The following is a 27,269-nucleotide window of genomic DNA, read 5'->3' as shown; positions in this document are numbered from 1 at the left end:
GCAGAGTAAATTGGAGGAGACTCTTGCCAGCAGTGACAACAAGAATGTCACTTGAAAACACTCAGTTTGTTGCAGAGGACAAGATGAAAATGGGATGTTCTCAGAAGATGTCAGTGAGATTCTCGTGGCACAGCTAGGGAATTGTATCTGGAACTTCTGTATGCTCACACCTGCTGTGGTAGTGCATTACTGAAAAGTGCAGTTTCTTCATGGCTGTAGGCAAGTTTCAGAATGGTCTGAACAAAATGCTCACAGTCTTGGTAGATTTAATAATTATTGAGCACAGTACAAGAAAGCAGCCCATGGCAATGGTTTTTCTCTTTGCTGAGCTCCTATACGCTGATCGGCTCCAAGTGATCACGCTCATCCTCTCTAACACCTCTCCATGGCTCCACAACTTCAGGAGTGGAGCTATGAGATGTACTATAGAGCTGTAGAATAACTTTCTGAAACTATACAAAGAGTGAAAATGAAACTATGCGCCAAGTACTTTTAGATTAAGTCATCAGATTCTTTTGTGTGTGTTACAAGCCAATGCCTTAATGCTTGATCGAAGAAAAACAGTCGTGACCTAACAAGCTGAACAGTCACTAGAGTGACACAGATCCTAGCTTTACTGGGCCTGAACTACTCATTCAGCAGAAATTGCCTGTGTATTGAACTTTGAACAGACAAAATCAATGACACTCCCTTATTCTTCTCCTGTACAAGTTTTACATGGGGTTTTCTTCCCATTTTAGAACACCAGCACATACTTATTTAGAGTATGAGCAGACTAAGGAATAAAATTTACTGAGTTGATTCTGCACAAAAAAAAAAAAAAAAAAAAAGGAATGCTATAAGGGCTGTTTCACACACATTTCTATATATAGGATGCAATTGATACAGCTGATTTTAGAATAAAATCAATGGGCAACCCTTCGTAGAACCCAAGGCAGTGTGTCACCCCAAGCACTTAAAAGATGTTTGTCAGAGTACTGTTTTTCCTTGGTTTTTCTTCAGTCAAACTGAATTGAAGGGATTCAGGTGACAAAGAAGTGTAAAGAAATGGAATCTGCAAAGTAAGTTGAAAGCATAAAGTACTTGTGAAGAGAAGAGGATTTGCAAGCTGCCCCTGAAGCTGAATTTTTCTACCTCCCAGAGAACATCCTGGTAGAAGTCATTTAGTCTGTGGCAAATATTCAAAGACAGCACAACCAATAAGGCTTGGTATTGACTAGAAAATAAATCCATAAGGTAAAAGAGTAATCCAGCTTCCAAGATCACTCAATGTCTATTTGTCCAAAATTGCTATCTTATACCTGCCTATTAATAACACCAAAACTTAGGGAGTATTTCCCCTCTAGGACTGCACCAACTTGTTTCTCATCCTCTAGACCAGCCACAGGATGGTGTACAGTTTCAATTTTATTCACATTTTCCTAGGCCAAATTGGATTCAATGGCCTATGTTCTGATTTAATGCCATAGGACCAGTTCTTATTCATAATAAAAATCTTTAGTTGTATTGTTTTAGAGACTCATGGAATTAGGAAATCAATAAACTGAACCACTTGAACAGAGCGTACTCAGCTATGAATACATGCTCAGAAGTGTTACATAAAGCTGGTAATTTCCAACAGAGAGGCTATAACCTTGTTGGGGTCTCTTGGTCATGAGAGACATGTAAAAGGGACTAAGTATAAATGAATCTTTTTGCTCTGATTTCTACTTCTTCATTGCCAGTACTATGTCATCCAATCACCCTTCATCCTGCTGTATAACTAGATTTTTTTTCGTCATGAACCCTTTTTAAAGTCTCCAATGACAAAAAAAAAGAGAGGAAAAAAAAAAAGTTTTCTTTCAAAGTCAAGAAGAATAAGATTGATGTCTTTTGTTCATGAATCCAGCAGTTTAAATTAAAAGATCCAAAGCCCTCGTGACTCCAATTAATTTTACTTTGGAGATGGGATTTTAGTATTTGACTTTCTGCAGTTATAATGAAAACTTGCCTGCATATTGAATGATTTTTCCCTTTTCTCCCCCCTTTTTTTTCCCTTTCATCATAGTATTTATGTTATTGTAGTCACAAATACAGGAAACATTTCAAAAGCAACAAGCTGAGACAGCAAGCAGATAAATAACTTAATGTTGCAAGGATGTAAGCATATGCTGAAATGTATGCATGAAGAGTCCCATGTGTAAAGTTAATTGCCTAGATTAGCACATAATGATGATGCAGCACCATAGTACACAAGTTACATGGACAAAGACTGTACTTTTCATTTTAAAAAGGTAGTGATTAAAACTTTATGCTTCCTTCCTGTCTTTATTTAAAAGAGTGCTCCTCCTGAGCAGTCATTAACTCTGGCGATGGTCTTGCTCAACTCTTCACCTCTCTGTAGCCTGCTGATTAGAAAGCAGGCACCCAGGGCACTTCCTCTCCTGCTGTTGGACTCCAGTTTTATGTCTCTGTTTTATTAACTGTTGCATGAAGTGATCTCCATCTAGGGCACACTTTTCACAAGGTCTCTTTCCCTCCATCTTTCTGACAGCTTATTATGACTGAAGTGGAAATGTTACATAAAACAAGCTGTTTATGGAAATCTTATTTCTGTCACATGAGCTCTATTCTGATGTGACAGGCTCTCTATCTGGCTGCAGGCATTAAATATATTAATTATGTCTGTCATTATGCAATTCCCCTCTTATCACCGCTGGATTTTAAAGACCTAGTAAAATGTACTCTGAGCAGTAAAATCATTGCACCTTAGCACACTTCAGCGTTTATAACAATCTGACATAATAAGGATACTGTCATTGCAGAAACACCTTCCTACACCCATGTGGGTACTTGAAAATCTGTGCTTTCTCCATCCTCCCACATAAATATAGTAGCTTAGGAACTTTTATGCTGTGCCTTGATTTTAAATGATAAGAGATGTCAGGTAACATTTAAAACATGAGAGATGAAAAGGGGCAATTCAGCTTTAACTATAACAGAGCTTTCCTTTAGATGTAGCCAACTGTTCTGCTTCTGTGAAGTGGGAAAAGTGTGAGAAAATAGGAAACAGATTAAGTATTAAACTAGAAAGCATTAAGATCCTGTCTCAGGACCTCTTACTCTTGTTCTTGGATACCTAAAAAGCATAAACACTGTATGGTGACAGACTTTGATGCCAATCTATCTCCACTAACTGCAATTAAGTATTGAAGATTTCTACAAATGAGAACTAAACTCTGACCTGCAATGGTGGATCCAACCTTCCCAAATATATATAATACCTATTCTCAAAACACAAGATAGGTTGTGAAGCCCAAAGGAAAATATTCAATCAGGACCTTGCTAATCCTATGCTCTTGCTACCAAATTGCACCATGAAATACTGGACAAATCTAGACTGCCATTCTGGATTCTGACATCTGAGTGTTGGATTTATATGCAGGTTAAGAATGGCAGATTTTTTGATAAAAGTAAAGATTCCATATAATTTTTTGTTAGAGTAGAAAACAGCATGTATATAGAGGAAATAATTAAATCCTGCAGGATGCCAGTATTTTTTGAATCCTGGTACAAACTTGGGAGATATAATTGTCTATTCTTTTGCCCTCTTCTTAAGGTAAATATCCAAATGTTGGTGATCCATATTTAGGAAAGCCAAGGTGCTAGATTGAGTGTGTTACCATGTTGTGCAGCACATCTGGTTTGTAAAACTGTAGTCAGAGTGGCAAAACATCCTCAGTATCTAAGCACAGTAATAAAGACTGGTACCAAGCAATCCAACAAGGCTCAAGTTAGCAGCCCTGAATCTCTTGTTCTATTTTCCTTTATTGCTTATTTGCTTTGGGACCGACACAGTTCTGGCCATTGTGAGTGACAGGAATGGCTACAGAAATCGCCTATTTTGGCCGTAGGGTTCTGCAGAAGACCAGAGTCTTGCAGTGGTGAGACACAGCATACCCTTTAAATGATACAAGAGGAAGACGAGCTTCCTCCTGAATTTTGACAGCAGCACCTGGGAGCGGGGAGGCCTGCGGACCCCCACTCCGAGCAGGGTCAGCTCTCAAGCGTCCGCCGGCGGCTGGCATCGGCTCCCGCGTCCCGCCGCCAGCCCGAGCGCCGCGGGACGGCGGAGGTGTGCGAGCGAGCGAGCGAGCGAGCGAGCGCCGTGCCGGGCGGGGGAGGACCGGCAAGGTGCCGAGCCCTTGGCCCGGGGCGGGGCTGCCGTGCGCCTTGCCCGTGCATTGGGTCTGCATTCATACATAAGTATAGCCGGGCTGGGCTCGCCACACTCCTCCACCCCCCGCCCCCCAGCCCTGGAAGGGAAGGGGGAGAGAAACAAGAAGGGAGGGAGAAAAATCCCGGTGAGGTCATTCCAATGAGAGCGCAGGAGGAGAGCGGACAAGGTCGACTTTCCCGGCGGAGGCGCAGCCCTTAGGAGCGCGGAGCCGCGCACCCACCGCCGGCCCGGCACCTTGGAGAGCTCCGCCGCGCCGGGGCCGCGCTCGGGGCCGCGCTCGGGGCCGCGCCCGGGGCCGCGCTCGGGGCCGCGCCCGGGGCCGGCGCGGCGCTGCCTGCGCGGGGCCCGGCGGCGCCGGGGCCGCCCCGCCGAGCCTCGGTAGCGCCCCCGGCCGCGGATGCGCCGCTCCGCCCCGGCTGCCTGCGAAGGAAGAAAAGTTTGGGGGCGACTTAGGGCCGCGGGAGCGCCCGAGGAGCAGGAGGAGGATGCGCGGTTTCCCCGGCTGATCGGGAAGGAAGGATGACCGAGGGAGGATGTGCACCAGCAGCCAGATCATCGGGAGCCTCCTGGTGCTCTCCGTGCTGGAGATAGGGTTAGGGGTGTCCAGCGTGGCCGTGGGGGCGGTCAGTTTCAGCCTGGTCCTCACAGAGCATAAACCGCAGCTGGGAGACTCTTCTCCGGTATGGAGCGGGGTGTGTGTACGTTAGCCATTTCACTCTCTCTTTAACTCTTTATGGTGATGATCAGACCGTGCGAAGGCATCCCCTTTTCCCTTCCCTTCCCTTCCTTTCCCTCCCGCGAGTGCATGCTGCGCCGGCCGCGCCGGGTCCATTTCCGATGTGCTTGGGGTACGCTCTGCGGGGCGAGGGGCAGGCGCGGCGGGGACAGATGTGCGTGTGTGCTGGGCGGCGGGAGACCTCTTCTTTCTCGCTCCTTTGCGTTTTTCAGTCTTGCTGTGAGCAATTGAACTTTCTCTGAACCCCTCCTCACACCTGGGGAAGCCCGATGCTTGGCGTGAAACCCGGGCCGTAGCTTACGGTCTTTAAATTGACGGCGCGTTTTGCTTTTTCAAAAGAACAGCCCTGTCCATGATGAAGAGACTGTCAAAAGGTGCTTTAAATTAATGTCAAGGGTATGTCAGCTGAGTCCTGAGTTTTTGGAGGAAAAATAGAAAGAAGCATTGGGAAAGAAAAGGAGAAAGATGTTCTCATGTACTGGATGCCCTGAGCTTCTTGTAAAATGAACAAAAAAAAATGAAAACCCAGTAATGGGTTAATAGAAGCAGCATGTTCTTATCAACAGATCATTTCTCACTTCTCAAAAATAATTCTTATTTTTCCAGTTTGAGATATGCATGTTTCTAGGAAGAATTTTCCTCCAAATGGTTATTTATATTTATGAAAGAATAGGAAATGTTGAATATTCAGTCTAAACATGAGTGGGCATTTTTGAAGTCCAAAGCTGGTTTTGGCCAGCTTGTATTGTACAGCAGTATTTCTAAAAGGATTGTTTGCTTAGCTTCAGATAACATGATAAATGTAAAACACTCTTGATTATTCACCAGCATTACCTCCTCTAATTTATAGATTAATTCAGACAAAGTGCTTCATGTAATATTCTCCCTGTCAATAATTATTAATTATTGACAACAGTGATAAATATTTTTGGCAGTATATAAGCACACATATAATTCTGCACTGCAGAACAGGTAGGTGAGAAATGAAAATGAAGACTAGCTCAGACAGGTGATGACATTACCAGGCCAACAGGTAATGATATTATCAAAATCACTTCAAAAAGGGAGGTTTCTGATCATTGTAAATGAAGAAAAAATTACTTAAAACCACATGTCTATCTGAAGATTTAATGGCAAAGATCAATTTCCTGGGTTTCACTGAGGTCAAAGAGCTTTGATCAGACAGTGAGATCAGTATTTTATGCAGTGGTTGCATTTTGTGACAATGCTGTCACAGCTGATATCATTTCATGACGATGCACATTTCCTGCATAACTGCCTCATTCATGTTTATGCTGTTACCCCAGAGTTTGTACTAGGCATAGAGTAAGAATCTGTTATGTTAGATGTTGGCTTCCAAGGACATTATAATCATAGTAAGAGACAGATACAGTGTAAAAGGGTGTAAGCGAGTATGTAGAAAAAACAAACCAAAACTGAGTGGTATAACAGGTGGTTGTCTTAACACACCAGCAGTCTGGCTGATTTAGAGCAGTTCATAGGTAGAGTTTTAGAGAGCAATAAGACAGAGAACAGTGAAAAGGTTTTGCAGATATTTATAGGAAATTATTCCCATATGTGAGTGCAGAAGCAGGTGAGGTAACCCAAAGGGACTTGTTAGCAAATGTAACAAGTGCGCAAAGGATGCCCACAACCAGAGCCAGCAGAGGCAGACATCGGTTCTGGGAACTGAGCAAAAACTGCAGGTTGAATAGGCAGAGAGAGGCCTCAAAGAAAAAGCAGAGTGGAAGAAGGAACCTCATGCTTCATGTAGCAGAGGAAATTACAAAATCAAAGTGACATGTAGAGTTGGGTGACATGTTTCTAAAGGCTGACTTACTTTTCATTGAGCTAAAGATCTGTGGTGTAAATTGTCATCATTATACCACTCTTGTTGTACTACTCTAGCAGTTCAAACTGTGAGGTTGCATTCTTCTGACTAGGGGACTAGCAGGCGAGGCAGGCAGGCCAAGAAAGGGGCCAGAGATTTGCTGTTCTCCAGGGATACTTAGGGCCATGGGTAACTACTTTCAAATTTAAACAAGTGGACAAAGGTTTGTTTGGACAATCCTGAGGATTGTCCTGCTGCAGAAGTGGCATAAGCCTCCTTTCTGCTCACTGTGGCTGACACTGGGCTCGTGTTGCTGGTATTAAAGGATATGTCTTGCATAAAATATGTTATTTTTTTTCCAATTCACACCCTTGAATCAGGGTTTTCCTTTGAGAAGTGAACACTAAGGAACAGAAAAGGACATTAAAGAAAAACTAATTCTTTGACATGTTAGATACAAAACACTTAAGTTGAACAGTGTCATTCCTCCTGTTGCAATTTACTTGGAAATGCACAGAAAACCTTTGACCCTGTTCTATCCTTTTATGTGAGTGGAACTCAGCAGAGACCCAAGTTCATAAGGAAGTAGATGAAGATAGCATCACCATGGAAACCTTAACCTGAATTTCTAAAATTTGGGCATCTTAAAAATCATGCACATTCTATCTTCTATACTTGCTTCCCTATGATGGTTTGCACTTGACAAACGTTAGCTTTTCTATTAAAAGAGTTGTTCTTATTGTTCACTGCTTCCATTCAGACAGATTATTTACTAACATACCTAATTTTAACCATATGAATTCCATCCATAGCATTATGGACACAAGTGAAGTTAAGCATGGGCTGAAGTACCCTGATCATTGCATGCCCTGCATTATGTATAAGCAAGCCAGGGAAAGTAGAGTATACCAGAATGAAGAAATTGAAAGCCTAGGCAATATCTGTATCCAAAAATACATAAAAATGGTAAAAAGAAGTTTCAAATCTGTTGTTCTCATTGGAGCTGAATTGGATTGAGATAGTACAAGTTGTTTAAAAAGTAGCCATAAGAAAACAACTGAAGGTGTGACTGTCTTCTCAAATTATCTGGAGCATGTGAAGACAACTAACCAGTTTACATCATCACCAATCTGTTCTTTTTAAAATAGGCCATGGCTGTTAAATTGAAAAAAATGCTAAAAACTAAAACAAGCCCACAATAAAAACAGTCCCGAATATCCTGAAGTGCACATGTTGGTGATCTCTAAATTTTCTTTCTGTTTGTTGTTTGTATTGGGATAAACTATTCTACAGGCTGTAACCAGTGTCTCCCAGATTTCTTTGTTTCCCAGAAACTGGGGGATATTTCTGAAATCCACCATTTCCAATTCAGTTATATGACCTACTATAGAATAATTCAACCAATGAGAATGCTGAACCACTAACAATAACATAGCAAGAATGAGAGCATCCATAGCAAAGGCTTTTGCACAAACAACAAAAGTCAGAAGATAATAAACCAAAAGGTATTCGCAGCTATTTTTTTTAAATGGTCACATGCTTCTCCATCTATATTTAGAACACAGTGGTTTCATCACTCTCACTATGAGTAGTGAATAGATATTCACGTACACACACATACATTTGTGTAATTTATCCTCATTTATTCTGCAGTGGTGAATAAATCCTTGCTGTAAATGAGTCTCCCTCACAGAGAGAGAGAGAATGAGAGACAAAAGCCACATCTTTAGACAAATATGCCATCTATCTTCATATGCAAGAGAGATACTCGATGATTCACTTATGGCTATGCCCCTCAAGAGTAATAATTTCTTCCCTTATAAAGGCAAATATCTGAATGTACTTGAGAGATATGCACTTTCTGTATGTTGGTCTGTTTGCCTGTCTGTAGAAAGAGGCAGAATTACTGTTTCCATGATTTGTGATTTTATCACAGGGGAAGTCTGCCTGCCCATTAAAAATCTGCATTTGGCTACAGAAATTTGTTCCAAGTTGGCACTTGAAATATTTGATTTAAATTACTTTAATTTTTTTGAACCAAGATTTGAAGGAAAAGAAAAAGTGTCAGTCCGCATGGACTTTCCCAGAGCAACAAAACCTTTTTAGACTGTTAAATCAATGTTGGTGGCCTGAAATTTTAAACCACTAGATTTTACATCTAGATTTTACTGTTGCCAAGTTTCCTTTGGAAAGAATGGTCAAATTTTTTTTTTCAAAAACAGCACTAAAAAAAATCACATTATTGTTTAGCATGCAGACAAAATGCAGATGTGATCCTACTTTATTTTAACATATGCATTGCATTTTCATCAAACTGACCATATTTCTGTCTGGCTCCCACTCGTGATGAAATTAATCACAGGACTTTCAGTGAGCTCAGTAGAAGCTGGAAAGAGTTCTGTACCTATAGATAGGGAAGGGCATATCAAGGGTGGAAGCTTCTTGCCTTGCATGGAGCCAGGACAATTCACTGAATTCAGCTGAGGTCTTTCAGTAGGGTTTTTTGTGATTTGCAGACTCCAGAGGCACATACAAACCTGGAAGAAGTTCCATGCAACTCCTGAGTTGTATTTAGTGGATCTGTTGTATATAGACTGACTTAAGCATATGCTTAAATGTTTTACTACCATAAGACTGTAGTTCACCTGCAGGGAAGAATCTGTCATTTATTACTTTTTTGAGATGTAAGCAGTCACACTGTAAACCAAATGCTTGATACAGAACAAAAAACCAAAAAGTATTATTTGTATTTGTTATTCTGATAGGCTCTAAACAAACAAAAAGTAAACATTATTATTTTGTGCTGATAATTTAAGGGTTTTTAGAGATGGATGGAGGTTTTTTGAATCACCAATGTCAGATTCAGAAACACACTTCTTAATTTCCTTGATTGTTTCTAAAAACCATTCCCCATTTTTAAAGCATGTCTGTAGGTCTATAATCAGATGAGTGGAAACACTAATCACAGGGACTGGGATAGAATTTAAACTGCTTGAATATGGCTTGAATCAGTGGGAAGGGCAGCAGCACCTGATCTGATAAGACCCAATAGCACACTTCCAGACAAGGTATTGGCTCAGATTGGACATGATTTAACACTATGCCTCAGTTATAACTAAGCCTCCCCTCTCAGATTAACAGATTTGGTGAGACACAAGGTTGGGTTTTGGCAATGCTTCTGGTTCTGAGTCTGGATGCCTTTCAGCCAGCTAGACATTGCTGTCCCCACCATCACTGGGACAACAACCTCATTAGAAGTTTCCATCCCTCTTTTGCAAAAGATTATTGGCATACCTGATACCTAGGCATACCTGGTAATAGGTATACCTGGTACCTAGGCTTGATCTTCTTGCCTGCTGTAATTTTTATTTAGTTTGATGTCTTTGTTTTCATTAGTAGATTCTGTGCCCTTTATGTCTGTGCTAAGAACATTTAATCCTTGTTCTGAAATACTGCTTTGAATAAGAGTTACAGTTAGAGATATCTGCTTAGTTCATCCATTAGGGATTTCAGCTTTTTTCTCATTTGGATGGAGTTGAAACAACATTATTAAATAGAATCTTTCTTTCTTTACATTATTAATTTCAAATTCCTGGTTATTGTCCTGAAAGTCACATGCTTATGCATCTTTAGTGTAAAAACACAGAATTTTCTAGTTTATTACCTGACAACGGTAGATAAGAGTGAAGTTGTTAATTCTGTGTCGATGGTTTAGTCTTCCAAGTAGAGTGTCATTTGACTAGGTATGATACACTTGCTTTTTCACTATGCTACATTGCATTTTGGAATAAATTCCCTTCATCTGTTTCATCAGATACATATGGATGACCTACAGAGGACTTCCCATACAGTCCATACAGTTTAGCTGTCTTTTTTGTAATCAACAATGACTAGGGATCAAGCTGTCCTTACATTCAACAGGTTTTCTCTACTATTTTGTTCAGCCTGTGTCCAGGAAATTTTTCTATGAGCAGTTTTCATTTTTTCAAGGGAATTACACTCACCATTGCTTTTGCCTTTTCAAAACATAAGACAGAAAGGTTTCTTAGCTTCAAGATATAAAATAAAAATAGTTCCTTTTCTTCTGCCTGATGGAAAAACCGAAATCTTTGGCTTCCTGCAGATTAACTAAAACTGAATCTTTTTCAGACTACCAGGGACAAAGTACCCGTTTTCCAGAAGGAAGTGAAAGAAGCCAAGTCTTTTGTTCCAGAAAATATGAAATAGGGATAGATCCAAACCACAGAACTTGAATATAAATTGAGATTTTAGCCTTCTTACCAAAATTTATGGGGTTTTGGATCTGAGGTTTTGTTTCAAGGCAATATTCAATATAAAGTAAATTAAAGCAGTCTCAAAACATTCTTCTTTTCTGGGAGGTCTTCGGGGTTCTTTTCCAAAGTTGAACAGACAAAAAGAGAAATTTTCCAATATGCATGTGGGACATCAGCAGGTACAGCTGCAGCGTGAATGACAAAAACGCCACAGAGAGACAGACACTACTGCATCACCTTGCAATGACACTGGTGATATCAGAGCCACTCTGACTTTGGTGGGTCCATGGTAAATCATCACTGAAAGTGGGATTGAGGCACTCAGTCTCTAAGTAGCTTTTGTGCTTTGTAGTATCTTTGGATTTTTTACCATTCGCCCAAGAGGAATTATGCCCTTGTCTATTACTTGATGATACATTTGCATAAACTCATAGAATCACAGAATCATACAATAAGGATTGGAAGGGACCTTAAAGATCATCTAGTCCAAACTGTCCCTGCCACGGGCAGGAATACCTCCCACTAGACCAGATTGCTTAAGGCCTTGTATAACCTGGCCTTGAACATTGCCAGGGTTTGGTCAACCACAGCCTCTCTGGGCAACCTGTTCCAGTGCCTCATCACCTCCACAGTAATGAATCTCTTCCTAATATCTAGCCTAAATTTTTCCTCTTCCAGTTATCTCTTTACTCCTTGTCCTGTAACTACAGTTCCTGATGCAGAGTCCCTCTCCAGCTTCCCAGATATTGGAAGGTGGCTATGAGGTCTCCATGCAAACCCAGTGATACTTGTGGGTCCCCTCCAGCTCAGTATAATATGTGAATCTCTGAACCTTCTCTTCTTCCAGGTTGAACAGCCCAAACTTTCTCCACCTAACTCCTTAGGGGAGGTGCTCCTGCCCTCTTACCAACTTCCTGGCCCTTCTCTGGACTTACACCAGCAGTTTCAATACAAGGCTCCTCTGCTAGTCTTGATGCAAAACATACTTCATGTACATGTGTGTATAGGAGGCATGAATAAGTCTGCAACCAAAAGTAACCCTGTAGTCAATAGGGTCTGTGTGAAATTGGTGATCTGTGCAGGTTTTTAAGCGACCCTTTCAGTCTTTAGCGTTTTACTATTTTTAAATTATGAATAATAATTTAAATGGAAGTCCAACAATGAGACATCTATTTTAAAAAGTTCCAGCTGAAGTTCCCTCTCAGGCTTCCAGGGAATTTTGTAGGGCTTATTAGCTTAGCTTATCTTTAATGAAATGCTTTAGCCTTATTCTCTGCATAAGTTGTGAACACTTCAACAACAGAGTATTCTTTACAAGAAGCTTATCTTCAGTGATTTATTCCTTTTCCACTCCTGATTTACTGTATTTTTAGTATAAGTCTGTTTGCCTAACTTACCTCAGGTAAGTTTTGTTACATGGTTAGAAAATACATAGTTAGAAAATATAACTATATTTAAAAGTCCATGAGATTGGCTGGTAAAAATTTAATAAGGATGATCAATGATCAAGTAGAAAGGAGCAAGTCCTCACCATGACAGTATTAGTTAGCCAAGGGTAAACTGTAGTCCAGAGTAGCTCAACAGTTACAAACCAAGTTTTACTGTTACAAAAAATTGACATGAAGTCTTTCAAAATAGCCAAGAACAGATAGAGAGAGTGTCAAGACAACAGAGCCCCTGATGGCTGCATTCCAGTTGGCAGTATTATGAAATAGAAGATTCTAAGTAAACGACACTTTCAATCTGATTTTTACTTCATCCTTTTTCTGGTACAAAGGGCCAGTGTAGTTTCTCCCATCCACTTTTCACTACTGCTGATCACAACACTGACACATCAAAAATTTTGTAGGAAATTCCTACAGCACCACAAAAAAAAAGAACCCCCCCAAAAAAAAACCAAACCAACAACCACAAAAACCACCAAAATTAAAAAAAAATTAGATCACTATGCTCTCAAAAAGCAGAGAATAGAGTCAATCACATAATATCTCACTGAAATCCTAACTGTTCTAGATGTCTCCACATTGGAAAGCTTGGCCAAAGAAATTCTGCATGAGCAGTGTTCCTGAGCCATGGGTGTTACTAATACTCTCTTCATAGAGCAGGTTTCCACTGTTTCCAGTGAATCAGCCTTAGAAGAGAGTCATGAACTTGGCTCAGAAAGTTCAAAGTTTTGCATGAGGTATAATAGCCTGACCTTGTGGCAGAAAGCCTGACCTTGTGGCACAAAGCCATCCGTTGGTTTTAATTGCAAAATGCATGCTGGCATAAGTAAATATCCATACTAGGTTTTGGGCAACCCTCTTCTCCATGAATGTAATACACTGTCATCTTAAAAAAAACCCAACCTAAATAACATTAATCCTTTGCTACTGCCCGAATACTTTTCTTCCAAGGTTTTTTAAAATATTCAGGCACTTGAGTGCATTCGGTTTCACAACTTGTTTATCTCATAGCCATACGGATTATAAAACGGGCTCCCCAGGATCTTCAGCATGACCTCAAGATTAAACAGAAGAATTTGGAGGAAGCATGAATATGCAATTCATCTGAGTTAGAATACAAAGAACTCTTTTAGCTCTTTAACTGTGGAACATGTTATTCCTTGCCTATATCTACAAACACTGTAGATGCAGAGAGAGAAAATACATACGGAGTATACATGACATAATACAATAATATCATAAAATTGTAGAATTTCTCAACTTGTAACGGACCCAAAAAGATCAGCAACTCCATGCTCCTTGCAGGACTACCTAATACTAAATCATAAGACTAATAGCAGCATCCAGAGTGCTCCTTGACCTCTGACAGTCTTGGTGCCATGATCCCTTTCCTGAGGAGCCTGTTCCATTGGCTGACCACCCTCGCAGTGAAGAACCTTCCTCTGATGAAACTTCACTCCCTTTCCTTGGGATCACTGATCATCCAACAGAGATCAGCACTTCTCCCTCCGCTGCCTGCCTTGGGAAATGTCTAGACTGTGCAGAGGTAACCCCTCAGCCTTCTCTTCTTCAATCTGATCAAACCAAGTGACCTCAGCTGCTCCTTGTAAGTCTTGCCCTTAAGGACTTTCACCATCTTGGTCATCCTTCTCTGGACACACTTTAAAAGTCTGATGCTTTTCTCATACTGATGCATCCATCTCAGCACAGAATTCTCAAGAAGGAGCTGCACCAGAGCAGAATAGAGCAGGACAATCACTTCCCTCCACCAGCTGGTGACGCTGTTCTTGATGTACCCCAGGGCATGGTGGCCTTTTTTGCTGCCAGGGCACTGCTGACTCACATTCCATTTGTCATCAAGCCAGACACCCAGATCTCTTTTCCTGTGCCTGCTTTCCAATCTCTTGACCCCCAGTATTTATGTATAACCAGGATTACACTGTCCTAGGTGGAGAATCCAGCACTTGGCTCTTGTTAAATTTCACATGATTGGTAATCACCCAGCTCTCAGGTCTATTCATATCTCTCTGTAAGGCTTCTCTACACTTAACAGTCCATGGTGTCTCCTAGTCTAGTATCATTAGAAAACTTAATGTACATTTAGCTACTGCATCCAGATCTTCACTGCAGGTAGTCAAGTGCTTTAAATGGAATAATCGTCCCTTGTTTTGAAAAGCTGGTACATTAGGGCTCATAGATTAACTTAATTGACTCCAACTGGAGCAGAATTAAAGCATTCCTGAAAAAATGGGTGACCTTCTCTTTCATGCTCTTTCACCTTTAAAGGTAAATTATCAAACACAGAGGTTTTAAAACTAGTTAACAAGTTAAAACTATCTATGATGATATCTTCCAACACTAATTATTTTTTCTATATACAAAAATTTCCTTTCAATCCTATTCAATCACTACAGAGAGAAAATACATTATTAATCCACTTTATCAAATCTGACTGAATAGAACTTAATTACAAAGATGTCTTCAACAAATTTCATTTGAGGTTTCTGCATTTTGAGAAATACAAAACACGATGTGTGGAAATCTGAAGCGTGCCTTCAGCTGAAGGCAATCTGCAATGGCAGGACTGGGAGTAAAACCCCAAAATTTCACAGAAAGCCTGAACGAATGCTTACAAAGCAGATGTGATGAGCTGAAATCTTCTTTGCCTGTGGGAATGTGCAGAAGGGACACTGCCCCTTGATGATTTCCTTTGTTTTATTGTTATTCCAGGAAGTGGGTTCTAGCAGCAATTACCAGTTGTGCCTTCTGGTATGTCCTGAGCCATTCAGCACCCTGGTCCACGTGACCCAGCCCTCCTTATAATCTGATTGGTATTACATTCACATCCCATGCTTAGTATGAAAGTAAATAATATACATAATTTATCCACATTCATTATGAGGAGCTATCTAACTCAGAGTAAAAAGATACCTCAAGGCTTATACTTAGCTATGCACATAAACTTCTTTAGTTAAAGCAGCTCCTCAACTGAAGTAGTGAAGTGGCAAAATTTTAGAGTGTAAATAAGAAGTACCTGCAATATATTACACAGACCCTGAATGATTTACAGAACCTCTTAGGGGTTTGGTTTTTTGGGTTTTTGGTTTGTTTGTTTTTTTAATTTCTTATGTAGCAGGCAGGTCTTTTCTGTGATTTAATTCTAAATCAGGGTCAAGCAGAGCCTTTTGCTAGAATTACCATCTCAATGCAAAAATAGTGTAGAAGAATACAGCTTTAGAACTATAAAATTACTTCCCAATGGGGGAGTAGGGTTAGCTTTATTGAAAATAGGTAGCATAGATTTCTTAATAAAAGACTTTATGAGGTATCAAGGAAATCTTTTGACAGTATTACTAACACCTGGAGAAGGCCTTATGGCTTTCATACAACTGCTGTAGTTCCTACCCTGACTGCTTCCCTGGGGACTATTCATTGTTTTTATCATTCAACTTTTCTGTAGGAGGAAAAAGACATCAGAGGACATCACTGGTCTTTGACAGAGGTCACTATTAAGCATTATCATTAATTTTTATCAGCTGGTAGGCATTTTTCTGGTTTTGGTAATTAATTTTTGCCTAATGCTTGGTGCTGCAATTAGCAAATCAGTTTATGTGAGGGAATGACATTTTAAAACAGTACAGATACCTTCATGCTCTCTCTTGCAAATTGGGCCATCAAGACTCTGAACCATCCTTCTGCATGCCCAGAGTAGTCACACCAACAGACGTACTGATATTTACACCTGCACCCACGGACATGACTGAATTATATTCTTGCCCAGAGTTCCACTGTCTTGAAGACAACAATCCATATGTGATCCTTCAGTGGTTCAGATGGTAGGATCAGGGCATTAAGTCCCAATGCTATGCTTAGAAGTAGATGATTTGGATCACTGACTAGTACCTGGCTAAACTCTTCTGAGAGAAAAATAAAACAGTAAAAAAGCGTTTTTGTGCTTGGAACACTGGGGATTTTTTTCCAACTTGTTTACCTAAGCAGATTAAAATTTATATTTCTTTATTTTCTCGTGACTTATGGTCACTAGGACTTCTCATTCCAGTTTATTTCTGGTAAGAGTGTTTATGGTTGAGTTACAACCTCCTGAAACATAAGGTTTGTGACAAAAATGCTGACATTGCCTGAACTGTGGCCACCACCACAGCAACACAGTGGGATTTGAACTAGGTACCTTAAATGATGAAATAATTGTGTGGTTTCTTGTTTTTTTGCAGTTCCTGCTTTGCGGCGTATGCGGAATATTGTGCGCCAAAAAAAAATCTGGACTTGTTGTAAGTTTTTCCACTGCATCCATAACACATAAGTATTTGAAAGGCTTACTTATCTAATTTGAACTCTTTACTGGGGGCTTTCTGCATGCGAGGGTATTTGATAAGCAATTAGAAAAAATACAAGTTGGCAATCTAATAAAAGCAATCAGCACTTTGGAACAGTCACAAAAAACAAGGCAGTTTTGAAATGGCCTATGTAGGTCATGCTATTTAAGCCATACATTTAAGCCCTATTTATCTGTATCTGGATAAACTTTGATCAGAAATCACTTGACATAGATTTATGTCAAGTCAATAAATGCTTCTCAATAATGTCACTGGACTGTATCTTCTCTCCTTCAAAAAACAGCACTGGGTTGCCATCTCAATAAGGCTGCTGACCAAGTTTGTTTCTACATATCATAGCTGTTAAGGGTTTAGCAAGTTTGTTTAGCAATCTGAAACACATGTATGTAAGTTTTAAAGTGGTGGGAGATGTCTCTTCAGGTACAGTAATTTTCTGACTGCAGCAAAATGGTGTTACTGCTCAACAAGTCACAGAAGAACTCTGTGTTAAAGACATGATCTTATTTTAAGTGATAATGCCAGTCCTAATTTTCTGTCAGCTTTATTATTCTGCCACATACAGATGGAAGTCACATAAAACAAGCATAAGTGTGATGGGAATCAAAAGCTCTTTCCAATTTTTTTTTAATATCAATCCTAAACTCTGTTAAAATGACAGTCCCTTTTCTTAAAACATGTGTACCATAGCTAGTTTCCAAAAGCCATCTGTTCTGGAGGTCTCATGTAATAGTCACGTGCCAGTGGACTAAAAAATATATCCTCAATGCCACATTCCTAAGGAAATTGTCATCCTAGTTGTGTACAGAACTAGTCTGTAAGGCTCCATAAATTTCTGCCACCACAGTAGATAAGTACATACACAAAGCCATATCGAGAAATGTTAAATGCCCATCTAGATCACCTTTTGACAGGTCAGCAGTATCAAGGGAAGTGAATAAGACAATCATTTAACACTGTCTCCGTAAGGTCTTTTGCTCCTCAGATGATTTTGAGGTTAATGCACATCCTGAATCAGTGCAACATCTTTGTGACTAAAAGCAATAGGAGGTCTTTAAAAATGTCTCATTCATTGCAGCCTGTTTGACAGATTTCTAAAATTCCCAGGAACATTTTAGTCAAGTTAAAATCAACCAAACTGAACCACCAACCATATAGTCACCAAACTGACCTTCTGTAAAGCAGCATCACAGATGTCTCTGTTGTTTCTTTTGGTTCTTTGACCAGCACATTCACCTTGAACACTTTCAAAGACCCCACAAAAGCTGCAGAAAGCCTTCAATCTGCTATCTGACTGAATCAATTATAACTGAGCAGGAGGCACAGTCAGAATGCACACAAAGCAAGAGAGATTCACTACAAATACATGAGGCATTCACTCCTGAGGCAGGGTGATAAACTGCACAATAGAAAATTGCCACGCCTTCTGTCATGTTACTGTTTCTCATGAACAGCTGGAAATCAGTTTTGTGTCCTAGCAGCCCTTCCATTGAATAGGTTTTAACTGTACCTACTCATTTTACCCAACTTTTTTTTTATACACAACATCAATCTTAACTCTTTTATACAAGAAGTTAATATATTCCCGTGGTGCAATGGGGGAGCTAAGAAAGTTAAAAACAAGGGGCTGTGCAGGGTTTTGCAGTCAATGATGCTATCAAAGAATTAAACTGTGGTTATCTCATATTTTATATGCATTAATCCATTTCTGAAAAATATTAATGTGACATAACCTCTCTTGTCTCTCCTGACAGATGATACTTTTTTCTGCCTGTTGCATCTGTGGACTAATAGGAGGAATCTTAAATTTTCAATTTCTTCGTGCTCTGACAAAGAAGTCATCTGCTCTCTATTCTTTGCATCTTGCCTCCATGTCTCTTGCATGCATTGGAATTGGTGGTTGCACCCTTTCTTCATGGCTCACTTGTCGGCTAGCCAGCTATGAACAAAGGAGAATGTTCTCAGAAAGGGAACATTCATTGCATCACTCCCATGAAATGGCAGAAAAAGTGAGTTGTGTGTCCTCCTTTATTTGTTCTGTTTATCCTCAAATGCTACTGTATGCGTTAGCGTTTACAACTGGCAAGAGATGTGTTCAGTTTTCAGTTCTATGTGAGAAAGAGATTCTGGAAAATGAAATGCTGCCATTCTTTGTAAGCTTTATTATGTTGCATTATATGGAGCTATTTTTAGGTACTGTATATTTGCAGTACATCCATTTCAATGAAGTACATCCATTTTCAACATAATTCCATTGTATAGCTATTTAGGGGCTTAGCTGCTAAATATAGCACTTCCTAAATAATTGGAAGCCCTATTAATATGAATTATCATGTCTTGTACTGTAAAAAAAGCAGAGAAAGCTTTCTGTAACCACATCATTGCATTGCTTCCAGGATTTAATCAATCTCTTCCTCTCCCAAGTACTCAGCTTATAAATTAGGCTATTTAAACAGAAAAGCCACAGTTCACAAATGTAGGTGACTTAACCTAAGCATCTAAGGGCATATTTAGACACCAAATAAAACTGGTCTCATTTGCAGCACTGAGCATTTACTTCCTTTTTGTATTAACAGGAATCCTAACAAGGTGTATAGGAATATAATTAGGTGCTGAAACTGAAGGTCCCAAAGCTGAGCACATAGGATCAAACCAAGTAATGGAGTGGAATTCTTGAAATCATCTCCTTGTCTTAACAGATCTGAATAATATTTGAGGAGTTAAGTGTCTGCTGTAAACCTGTGCTTTGCATTTGGACTTAGTATCTATCCAATGCCTTTCATTTGAGAAATGAGGAGAACAAAAGAACAAAAGTCAAGTGGACTGCCCACCTAAACCTCTACTTGCAAATCTGCATTACTGTTAAGTTCAAGAGTCTGTTGTCTACTGAAACGTCTGAAGAGCAGAGCAAGGATTAGTCTGCTCAGACTGTAGAATTGTTTTCAGATTCTCTGAAAAAACATGATATAGCAGTTAAAAATGACTTGTCACTATTTGGTTTCTTAACTGAGATGAGACTTCAAGTAGAAATATAAATTGAATTAATCTTAGATGATACTTGAAATGTGTCTTAAAAACAGGGAGTTGGAAATGTTTTAAAAAGATGATGTTTTAAACATGTTTTAAAAAGTTAAATAGTAGAGGTTGCAACAGTAACATAAAACAGGGTGATCAAATCAGCAGACGAGATACATTTCTCCATCTCATTTTAAAATGAAGAAGAATTCTGATGAGCTATTAGGCAAATATGATGGTCTTGCTGATGGAAGGCTAGATATTGACTTTCAGAGAGACTCTTGCCTCAACAAGGACAAAGATAGGAGAAAGGAAGAGAGGGAATGGAAGAAGAAACAGCTTAGAAAGGAAAAATACCTTTCAAAATAATAAAAGCCAAAACCTTATCAGTTTGGGGTGAGGATGACATGGGTAACAGTAGTTCACTGCCTACCTTCCTGGCCTGTTGACCTACTGAGCTTTTTGGCACTTAGCAGCAAGGACTGCCAGGTGTCCACTTATCCAGGGTGAAGGGCCACAATGTACGTGCAGAGCAACCCTACTGCACACACTCAGCAGATCTGGGATGCGCCCCACTGATGGCAACTTCCCTGCATGTCTGCTGTAGAGCAAGTGTGCATGTACACTTGGCCTGACTTGGGACTTCTCAGACCCACAGCCTGCCTGCTGCTGGCAGGGCTGAGTACACTAGCTCATGGCACAAAAACTTAAATCAAATTAGACCCTAATTTAGAAACCAGCTTAGAAGTGTTTTATATATATGACTATATTGTATATTTATACTGATATACTGATATACAGTAATGTAGACATGTACTGCATGTGCATTTGTTGGTGCTATATTTATTGTATAATTGTTATATTTATATTAGAGATTGAGGGGTATTGAAATAACCGACCTGCCCAGCTGCCCGGTGATTCCCCCGACACCAGAGTTACCTCCAAGGTACGCTGAACACTAGGGAGCGACCATGTTGTTATGTCACTTCAGGAAGGGCCACCTCTACGAGGAAGTCATAGCTTCAGCTAATCGAAGTTGGCTGATGCTGTGATGTTACTCTGAGGCAGGAATGGTGCTTCCAGGTAGTGACATAACTCTACGTGGTGAACGCTGCAGTCCGGAAGTAAGTTGAGTATTTAAAATATTCACCCTAGTTACAGGCATCCAAATACTCTTATTTGGATGTAGCCACCATTGATTCACTCTGCTTCTAATCTGTGTGCTCCTTCATTCCCTAAATTCAGCACCTTTTTTTTTAATTAACATTTTTTTTTTAGATAGAAATATTGGGGAAAATATATGGGTGTTTATATTTTCCAAAACTATGGTGATATTCAAATAGCTGATGTCTGCAGACGATTAAAGTGATGATTCTTACAAAAGGAAACTCATGAGTAGCCTTCTGACAGGTCATTGCTATCAAAATATACTGATAGTTAGTATTTGGTATTCTTGGTCTCTTTGGTCTTGGTATTTTTGGTCTCTTTCCCAGCTGACAGATACCTTCAGTGTAGATCCAACAAAGCCTTTGGGCACCTACAAATAAGAAATTACAGTGCCAGACAATCCCCAAACTGGGATCCATAATCCAGTGTTAGGCATGCATGTTCCTCTTCAGTATATGAGGAGAATAAGGCACAATACCAAAACATCCAACACCATCATCTGCAAATGGAGATCTGGGTGGTAGAAATTACTGAAAATTAGTTTCACATCTGATTTTCTCTGAAGCTTATGCTTGATTCAGGAGTATTAATTGGCAAGGCTACTTGGTTTGGTGACACTGTAGAGAAGAATAGAACATCCCTTCTTTCAAAAACTGTGAAGGGAACAATTAAGTCCTGTGATTTGCTTTAAAATGTAGCTGGTAAACTGAGAAAGGAGGCATTGGTGCTTTTTAACTTTATGTTACCATGAGTTCTGGTCTCTGCTTGCCAAATATTGTGGACTAAAAGAAGAGAGAGACTGAGTAAGACTAGTAATAAAGAGCAGGTTGAATAATTTTCTTCTCTTTACCATGAATCTCAGCTACTATGCTACAAAGTTGGGTTCTTTCTTTCTGTCTTTTTCTCTCTCTTTGTCTAGCCCAATGAATGTTGCTTCACTTTTTTACAGAAGCTTCCACAGGAAGGGGGACAAACAAATCCCTTTTATTCCACATTTTCTCCAAGTGTACCTAGGAGGAAGAAGAGGTGAATTTAATCTTTCCATGCAGAAAAGAGCCTCTGGTCATCATGCAGCTATTTTAGAACTAGTCCAACACTGGCACCTTCACCTCATCTACTTGAATTTTAGAAATACTCCAAGCTGCATTTTTACCTGTATCCATTCCTCTTGCCATAGCTGAATGTTCTCTGTCATTGGACATAAGCAGCAGATCACTTATTTCTGCACCCAGATTCAATCTGGTATGAAATAGGCCTGGGATTGCTCAGAATAAGGTAGTTCCAACCATAAACTCAATGTGGCTTTGCAGGCTTGGAGATCAAGGAACTGTTTAATTAATGTAGTCATCTCTGTGCTTAGACAGCTGCTAAGGGGGTATTGTTTGCATTTCAATTTGAGAATTAGAAAATCTATCTCTGAGCAAATCTTGGTTCAGGTGCTTTAGGATTCTGACTCATGAGCCGGTCAGCTTACTCTGGGATGACTCACCTGCCACTGGAGAAGCAATCCCTGAACTGCTAAAAATTGTAGACTGGCATAATGAAGGAAAACTAAAATCAGACCCATCCCAAGGGAAAACAAGTACTTAAAACCCTTAGATCCTATTTGGATCTAGATCTACTTCCAAAATGTCTATTTCAGCAGGCATTGACTGGCATCTGTTTGTAGCATGTCAGTGCAGACAGAGGTTTGAAAGGAAACAGACTTAACTACCATTTCATTCTTTTGTAGGTCAGCACACAAGCTTGAGTTGATGCAATTTCAAAGGACAACATCACAAACTAGTACAGATGCCATCAATGCTCTGTATGTGGCCTGAGTGTAATGTCCAACTCAATCACTATCAATGAATCTATCGGCTTTCAAATGTACCTAATTTATGAAGGAAAGAATATGTTTTATTTGTAAGGAAGTTTATCAAGATAAATAAAAATGTAAGGTGTTTTTGAGTGTTTGAAATTCTGAGTTTGTTCAAATTTCATCACACCCTTAGATGACTGAATTTTGTACACCTTACAATAATTCTAATTTTAATTATTGTACACCTTACAATAATTCTAATTTTAATTAATGTTTTCTATTCTTGTTCTAGGAAATGACAGACAACCTAAGCAATGGTGGCCCACATCTGATTTATAATGGAAGTGTATATTAAGAAATTTTTAAAAGTTCCATGGAAGGAAGTGGTTTTAGAATTTTCTTCAGGAAAAAAACCAGACTCCAAGAAATTAAGAAAATGAAACAATCATAGCTTTTATGGCTCAAATGTCACAACTGCAGACCAGCACAGTTGCAATTCCCTTTTAGAACCATGTTCAAAATTTGTCTCCTAAACATTTTGCGGATATACAATATTTATTCACTTCCTGGCTACTCTCTTTCAGTTTTGTCCGAATAATCTTTCTGAATTGTGATAGTATTTGAAATAGACTTTGCAAGACTCTTATTCTCATGACGACTCAAAAATCAGAAGAAAACCTGAACTGCATTTAGCCCACTCAAAGGAGAAGGCAGAGGAAGAATGGCTCAGGGGAATCTTTTTCTCCTCTTCACTTAGCAGCATCTGGTTTAGTATGATGGCTTCAGATCATGGCATGGTACAGCAACACATTTGCACAGTCCCTCTCCTCACATTCTGAATGCATCCTGCCTCAGTTTTCCCAGCAGATCATATCAAAAGAGAGTGCAAACTCCTCTTCCAAAAAGCTCCCATCTCACATCCAGAGTGTAAATGAACAGTGTGCTGAAAACAACACCAATGTCTTTGTTTTGAAAGACAGAATGCTCTAAGAATGCCATAAATCAAAACCTCAATAATGCCTTGTTGTAAAGAAATTGTAAATATTTCCAATTTGTGAATGAAGTATATTTCGTAACTTGTTCATAAAAGATGACAAATAAAATGAAATCTAAACCAGAGATTTTAGAGAGATCTTTTGGGTTTTTTTTCTTGTTAGAAATATCTTGCGAAGCTGAACTGTCATGCTTGAAGTTTAGCACAATATATTAAAAAGTTTCTAAAAGCTCAGAAAGGAAAAAAATGAAGGTTGAACAAAGTCATGGTCAAGATCAGAAGTCACTGGCAATTCTCCACACCAGCAATAACGTTTGGTGGTATGTTAAAGCAGCAGGTATGCAGCTTTAACTGACCCCAAACTTTATTGCAGAACCTAGTGGTTGGTACTGCCATGAAAAATGGAAGGTATTGTCTGTAGCAGAGCATTTACAGCATAATATTAATATTCATATTCATATAAAATCACTCATATGTTACATAGTGAATCTATGACTTTGCAGTATTGCCCAGCACTGCAACACGAATTTCAGATGTGAGCATCACTGATGATTGGCAACATTTGGTGATTCATACCCATGTTCCCAGACAGGTATGAACAGAACTCTATTAATGTTCAAACTACACCATAGAAAGCCCTATAAATTACATCAAATTGTTTTGTGAATCCATATGGCATAAAATAATCTTTAAATTGACTGTCTTAGAATTGTTGAAGTCCATAAGGGATCTAATTACAACATGGGGAATATCTTCACTGCAATTTAAGGCTCTCCCTTAAACTCCAAGCTAATTAGTTGGATGGCTACACTTATGAGTTGAGAAACAGGCCACCTTATAAGGCTTCTCTTCACTTACTTACTGTTCCAAAGAGCTTTTGAATTTTCTCAGAGGCCCTGGTTGACTAGTATTCATTACATACCTTAAGCACTGCTAATGAGATTGTTCAGGTTCATTGAAGAATACAGACAGTGTCATAGCAAAATAACTAGATGTTAATGTGTCTCTGCTCAAGGAGTTTCTCCCCTTTCCAGGCATTACCTGTCTTTACACTGCTTCCTTCCTATGTTATAAATTGTTTGTGCTCTTTATAGGTGCCATTGTCCCTTCAGTTTGATACTCCTCTTCCTTTGCAGCAGGAAGCATGAGATAAATCTGTGCCCAGTACAGGCCCTTTATGGGAGCATTTTTGCTGCAACTCTGGACACAACCTGCCAAGGCAGGACCATGGTAGAAACAGATGCAGAGATTCACATATGTTGAAAAATGCACATTGCACATAAAGCCTGGGGAGGTGGTTTTCTAACTTTTCTTCCTTCGTTGTCTCAGAAAAAAAACCCAAGGGCCTTATAAAATCAAGACTAAATTAAAATATTACTCAAAAATCCACCTTGGAACTGCCTGGCTGAGGTTCATCACAACTATAATATCATAGTTCACCAAAATCTCTTGTGACATCTCAGGACTAGGAATGGTAGCTTCAGATCCTGGAGCAGTTTGGAGTTGCAGTTCAGAATCTGCTCAGGAATGACATGAAACCACTGACCACAACACCACCCAGTTATTCATCACAAACAGTTAATTTCCTGGCATATTAGTGACAGTATGGGATAGTGCAGGGAAATAAGTAATTCTTCTCTATCCAACACAGTAGTGCAGTACAACAGCCACTTCCTCCTACTTAGGAAAGGAAAGGAGGATACATCCTCTAAGCTCACAGTGTTTGAAGCCCCGCTGTGAATTATGAAATACCACCACATCATGTCCGCTTACAGAGGTGCTGGAAGGAGAAAGAAGAGATCTGGGCCCCAAATTTAATTGATAGAGGTTTTTACCTTCTTTTGGTGCCAAGCTTGTAAAATGTAGAAAAACTGGCTGGTCCCTACATAAATAAAAGCCTTGGAAATGCAAATCTGGAAATAAAAAGACTTGGGAACAAATGTGACAGAGTGCTCCTACTTGAGACATAAAAAGAGGATCAGAATTCAGAGTAAATTACCACAATATGCGTATGTGGTAGGGGAATTCTGGGAAAAGTTTCACTGTGTTTAATGGTTTTGTTCCATAATTGCATACAGAATTCAACTGTAATGGAAACATTCTCTGTGTGTTTTTGTTACTGGCATAGATGAAAGGACACTCATTCCACTTACCCAACTGCATGAAAAACAAAACTTTCACTTTACAGAATGCAACCAGCCAGTGTAACTACACCAATAGCTTGAAGGCTGGGCACCCAAGTCTTTTTCAATCTAAATAGGATGAAACATGTATTGCTGTTGACACAGTTGTCTGATTCATGCTGCTGTAAAATCAGATGCTGGCTTAGATTCTCTCTGAGATATTCAGCTGTTATTTACTAGGTCAAGCAACACTCTTCCTGAAGGAACTCATTTACTGAACTTTGTGCAGAGGACTTAGCTGGTAAGTTCTTAATGCATGTTATAATACCTTAGGCTATATTTTATGCTATACTTAGCATTTCATTGAACCTCAGCTGATGAGAAACACACATGTTTTGAATTTACAACAATCAGCAGTGCTTATTGCAAACTGTGCAGAACAGTGGGTATAATATGTTTTAAATCTGTCTTGCACAATCTTCAAAATATACTCGTTGTATTAGAACTTCTGAATTTCCCTTCAGATGGTCTGGAGAGGTATGAAGGACAGTGAAGTGGGCCACATTCAATAGGAAATTGATATACATTAAATATACATAATCACAAATAGTCATGCTTAGAGCAAAAAAATTCCCTGACAGTGTGATTTTAAAGATGCAGTGAAATGAGAGTCTCATGGTTTAAGCCATTTTTAATCCTTTCAGATCCCAGTCCCAGGCAGGTTAAGGAGTTAAAAGGAACCTTTTATAATTAAATCCTTAAAAATATCTAAAAGCAGATTGATATTAGTCTACCATACCATTGTAGATACTTCTGCATAATCTTCCTGCCTAAAATGGTTCTATCTAGCTTTCCTTTTCTTTATGAAAGTGACATCTTTAGCTTCACCATAAACCTCCAAAATCAACAATCGGTATGTACAACCAAAGCTGTTTTACATGCATCTGGAGGCAGATTTTGAGGAATATTTTTAGAACTTGTACAAGGGCTAACCAGACAGACTTGGAGTTGCCAGGGGGCGGGAGAAAAAAAAAAGGAAGAAAATAGCAGAATATTTTTGGTAAAAGATAATTTGATTGGAGTAAAGATGCTAAACCCATCGTAGTTTAGTATCACCAGCCTAAGGAGCTCTAAATGACTTTGGGAAGCTTGCTCAGAAAGGCTTTTTTACTCCTAATTATAAAATTATGAGAATGCGACATGGTGTTTTGAAGGGAAAAAAAGGAACTGGGTGAGATTAATCAGTAGCTGGGATTTCAGCAGAAGGTGTGTGCCCGGAGAGACTTGCTTGGCTATGAAATTGTTGTTCTGC

At 39.5% G+C, this 27,269-nt stretch overlaps 1 protein-coding gene across 5 annotated transcripts; it reads left to right on the top strand.

Moving 5' to 3' along the window:
* The first annotated feature begins 4,579 nt into the window (after window positions 1-4,579).
* On the top strand, window positions 4,580-23,959 carry TMEM196 (transmembrane protein 196). 5 transcript variants are annotated; one of them, XM_063152809.1, is made up of 5 exons: window positions 4,580-4,899; window positions 16,738-16,794; window positions 18,612-18,866; window positions 20,745-20,818; window positions 23,133-23,959. In XM_063152809.1, exons 1-5 carry the CDS (start codon window positions 4,753-4,755, stop codon window positions 23,137-23,139), a joined length of 540 nt encoding a protein of 179 aa, XP_063008879.1. In that variant the 5' UTR covers window positions 4,580-4,752; the 3' UTR covers window positions 23,140-23,959. The 5 variants fall into 5 exon arrangements, with proteins under 5 accessions (XP_063008879.1, XP_063008861.1, XP_063008853.1 ...); XM_063152791.1 differs by having other exon boundaries at window positions 4,580-4,911; XM_063152783.1 differs by having other exon boundaries at window positions 4,580-4,917.
* The last annotated feature ends 3,310 nt before the right edge of the window (window positions 23,960-27,269 follow it).

Source organism: Melospiza melodia, chromosome 1 (genome assembly GCF_035770615.1).
Source record: "Melospiza melodia melodia isolate bMelMel2 chromosome 1, bMelMel2.pri, whole genome shotgun sequence".
In the NCBI taxonomy this organism is placed as follows: Eukaryota; Metazoa; Chordata; class Aves; order Passeriformes; family Passerellidae; genus Melospiza; species Melospiza melodia.
This window is presented reverse-complemented; position numbering and strand designations above follow the sequence as displayed.

What these genes read in the sequence shown, in the direction of transcription:
- TMEM196 (XM_063152783.1), top strand. Translation starts at nt 4,753, where the DNA reads ATGTGCACCAGCAGCCAGATCATCGGGAGCCTCCTGGTGCTCTCCGTG. An exon ending in CGGTATGGAGCGGGGTGTGT is followed by an intron (nt 4,918 to 16,737) that starts GTACGTTAGCCA and finishes GTTTTTTTGCAG; the next exon opens with TTCCTGCTTTGCGGCGTATG. An exon ending in CCCATGAAATGGCAGAAAAA is followed by an intron (nt 18,867 to 20,744) that starts GTGAGTTGTGTG and finishes TATTTATATTAG; the next exon opens with AGATTGAGGGGTATTGAAAT.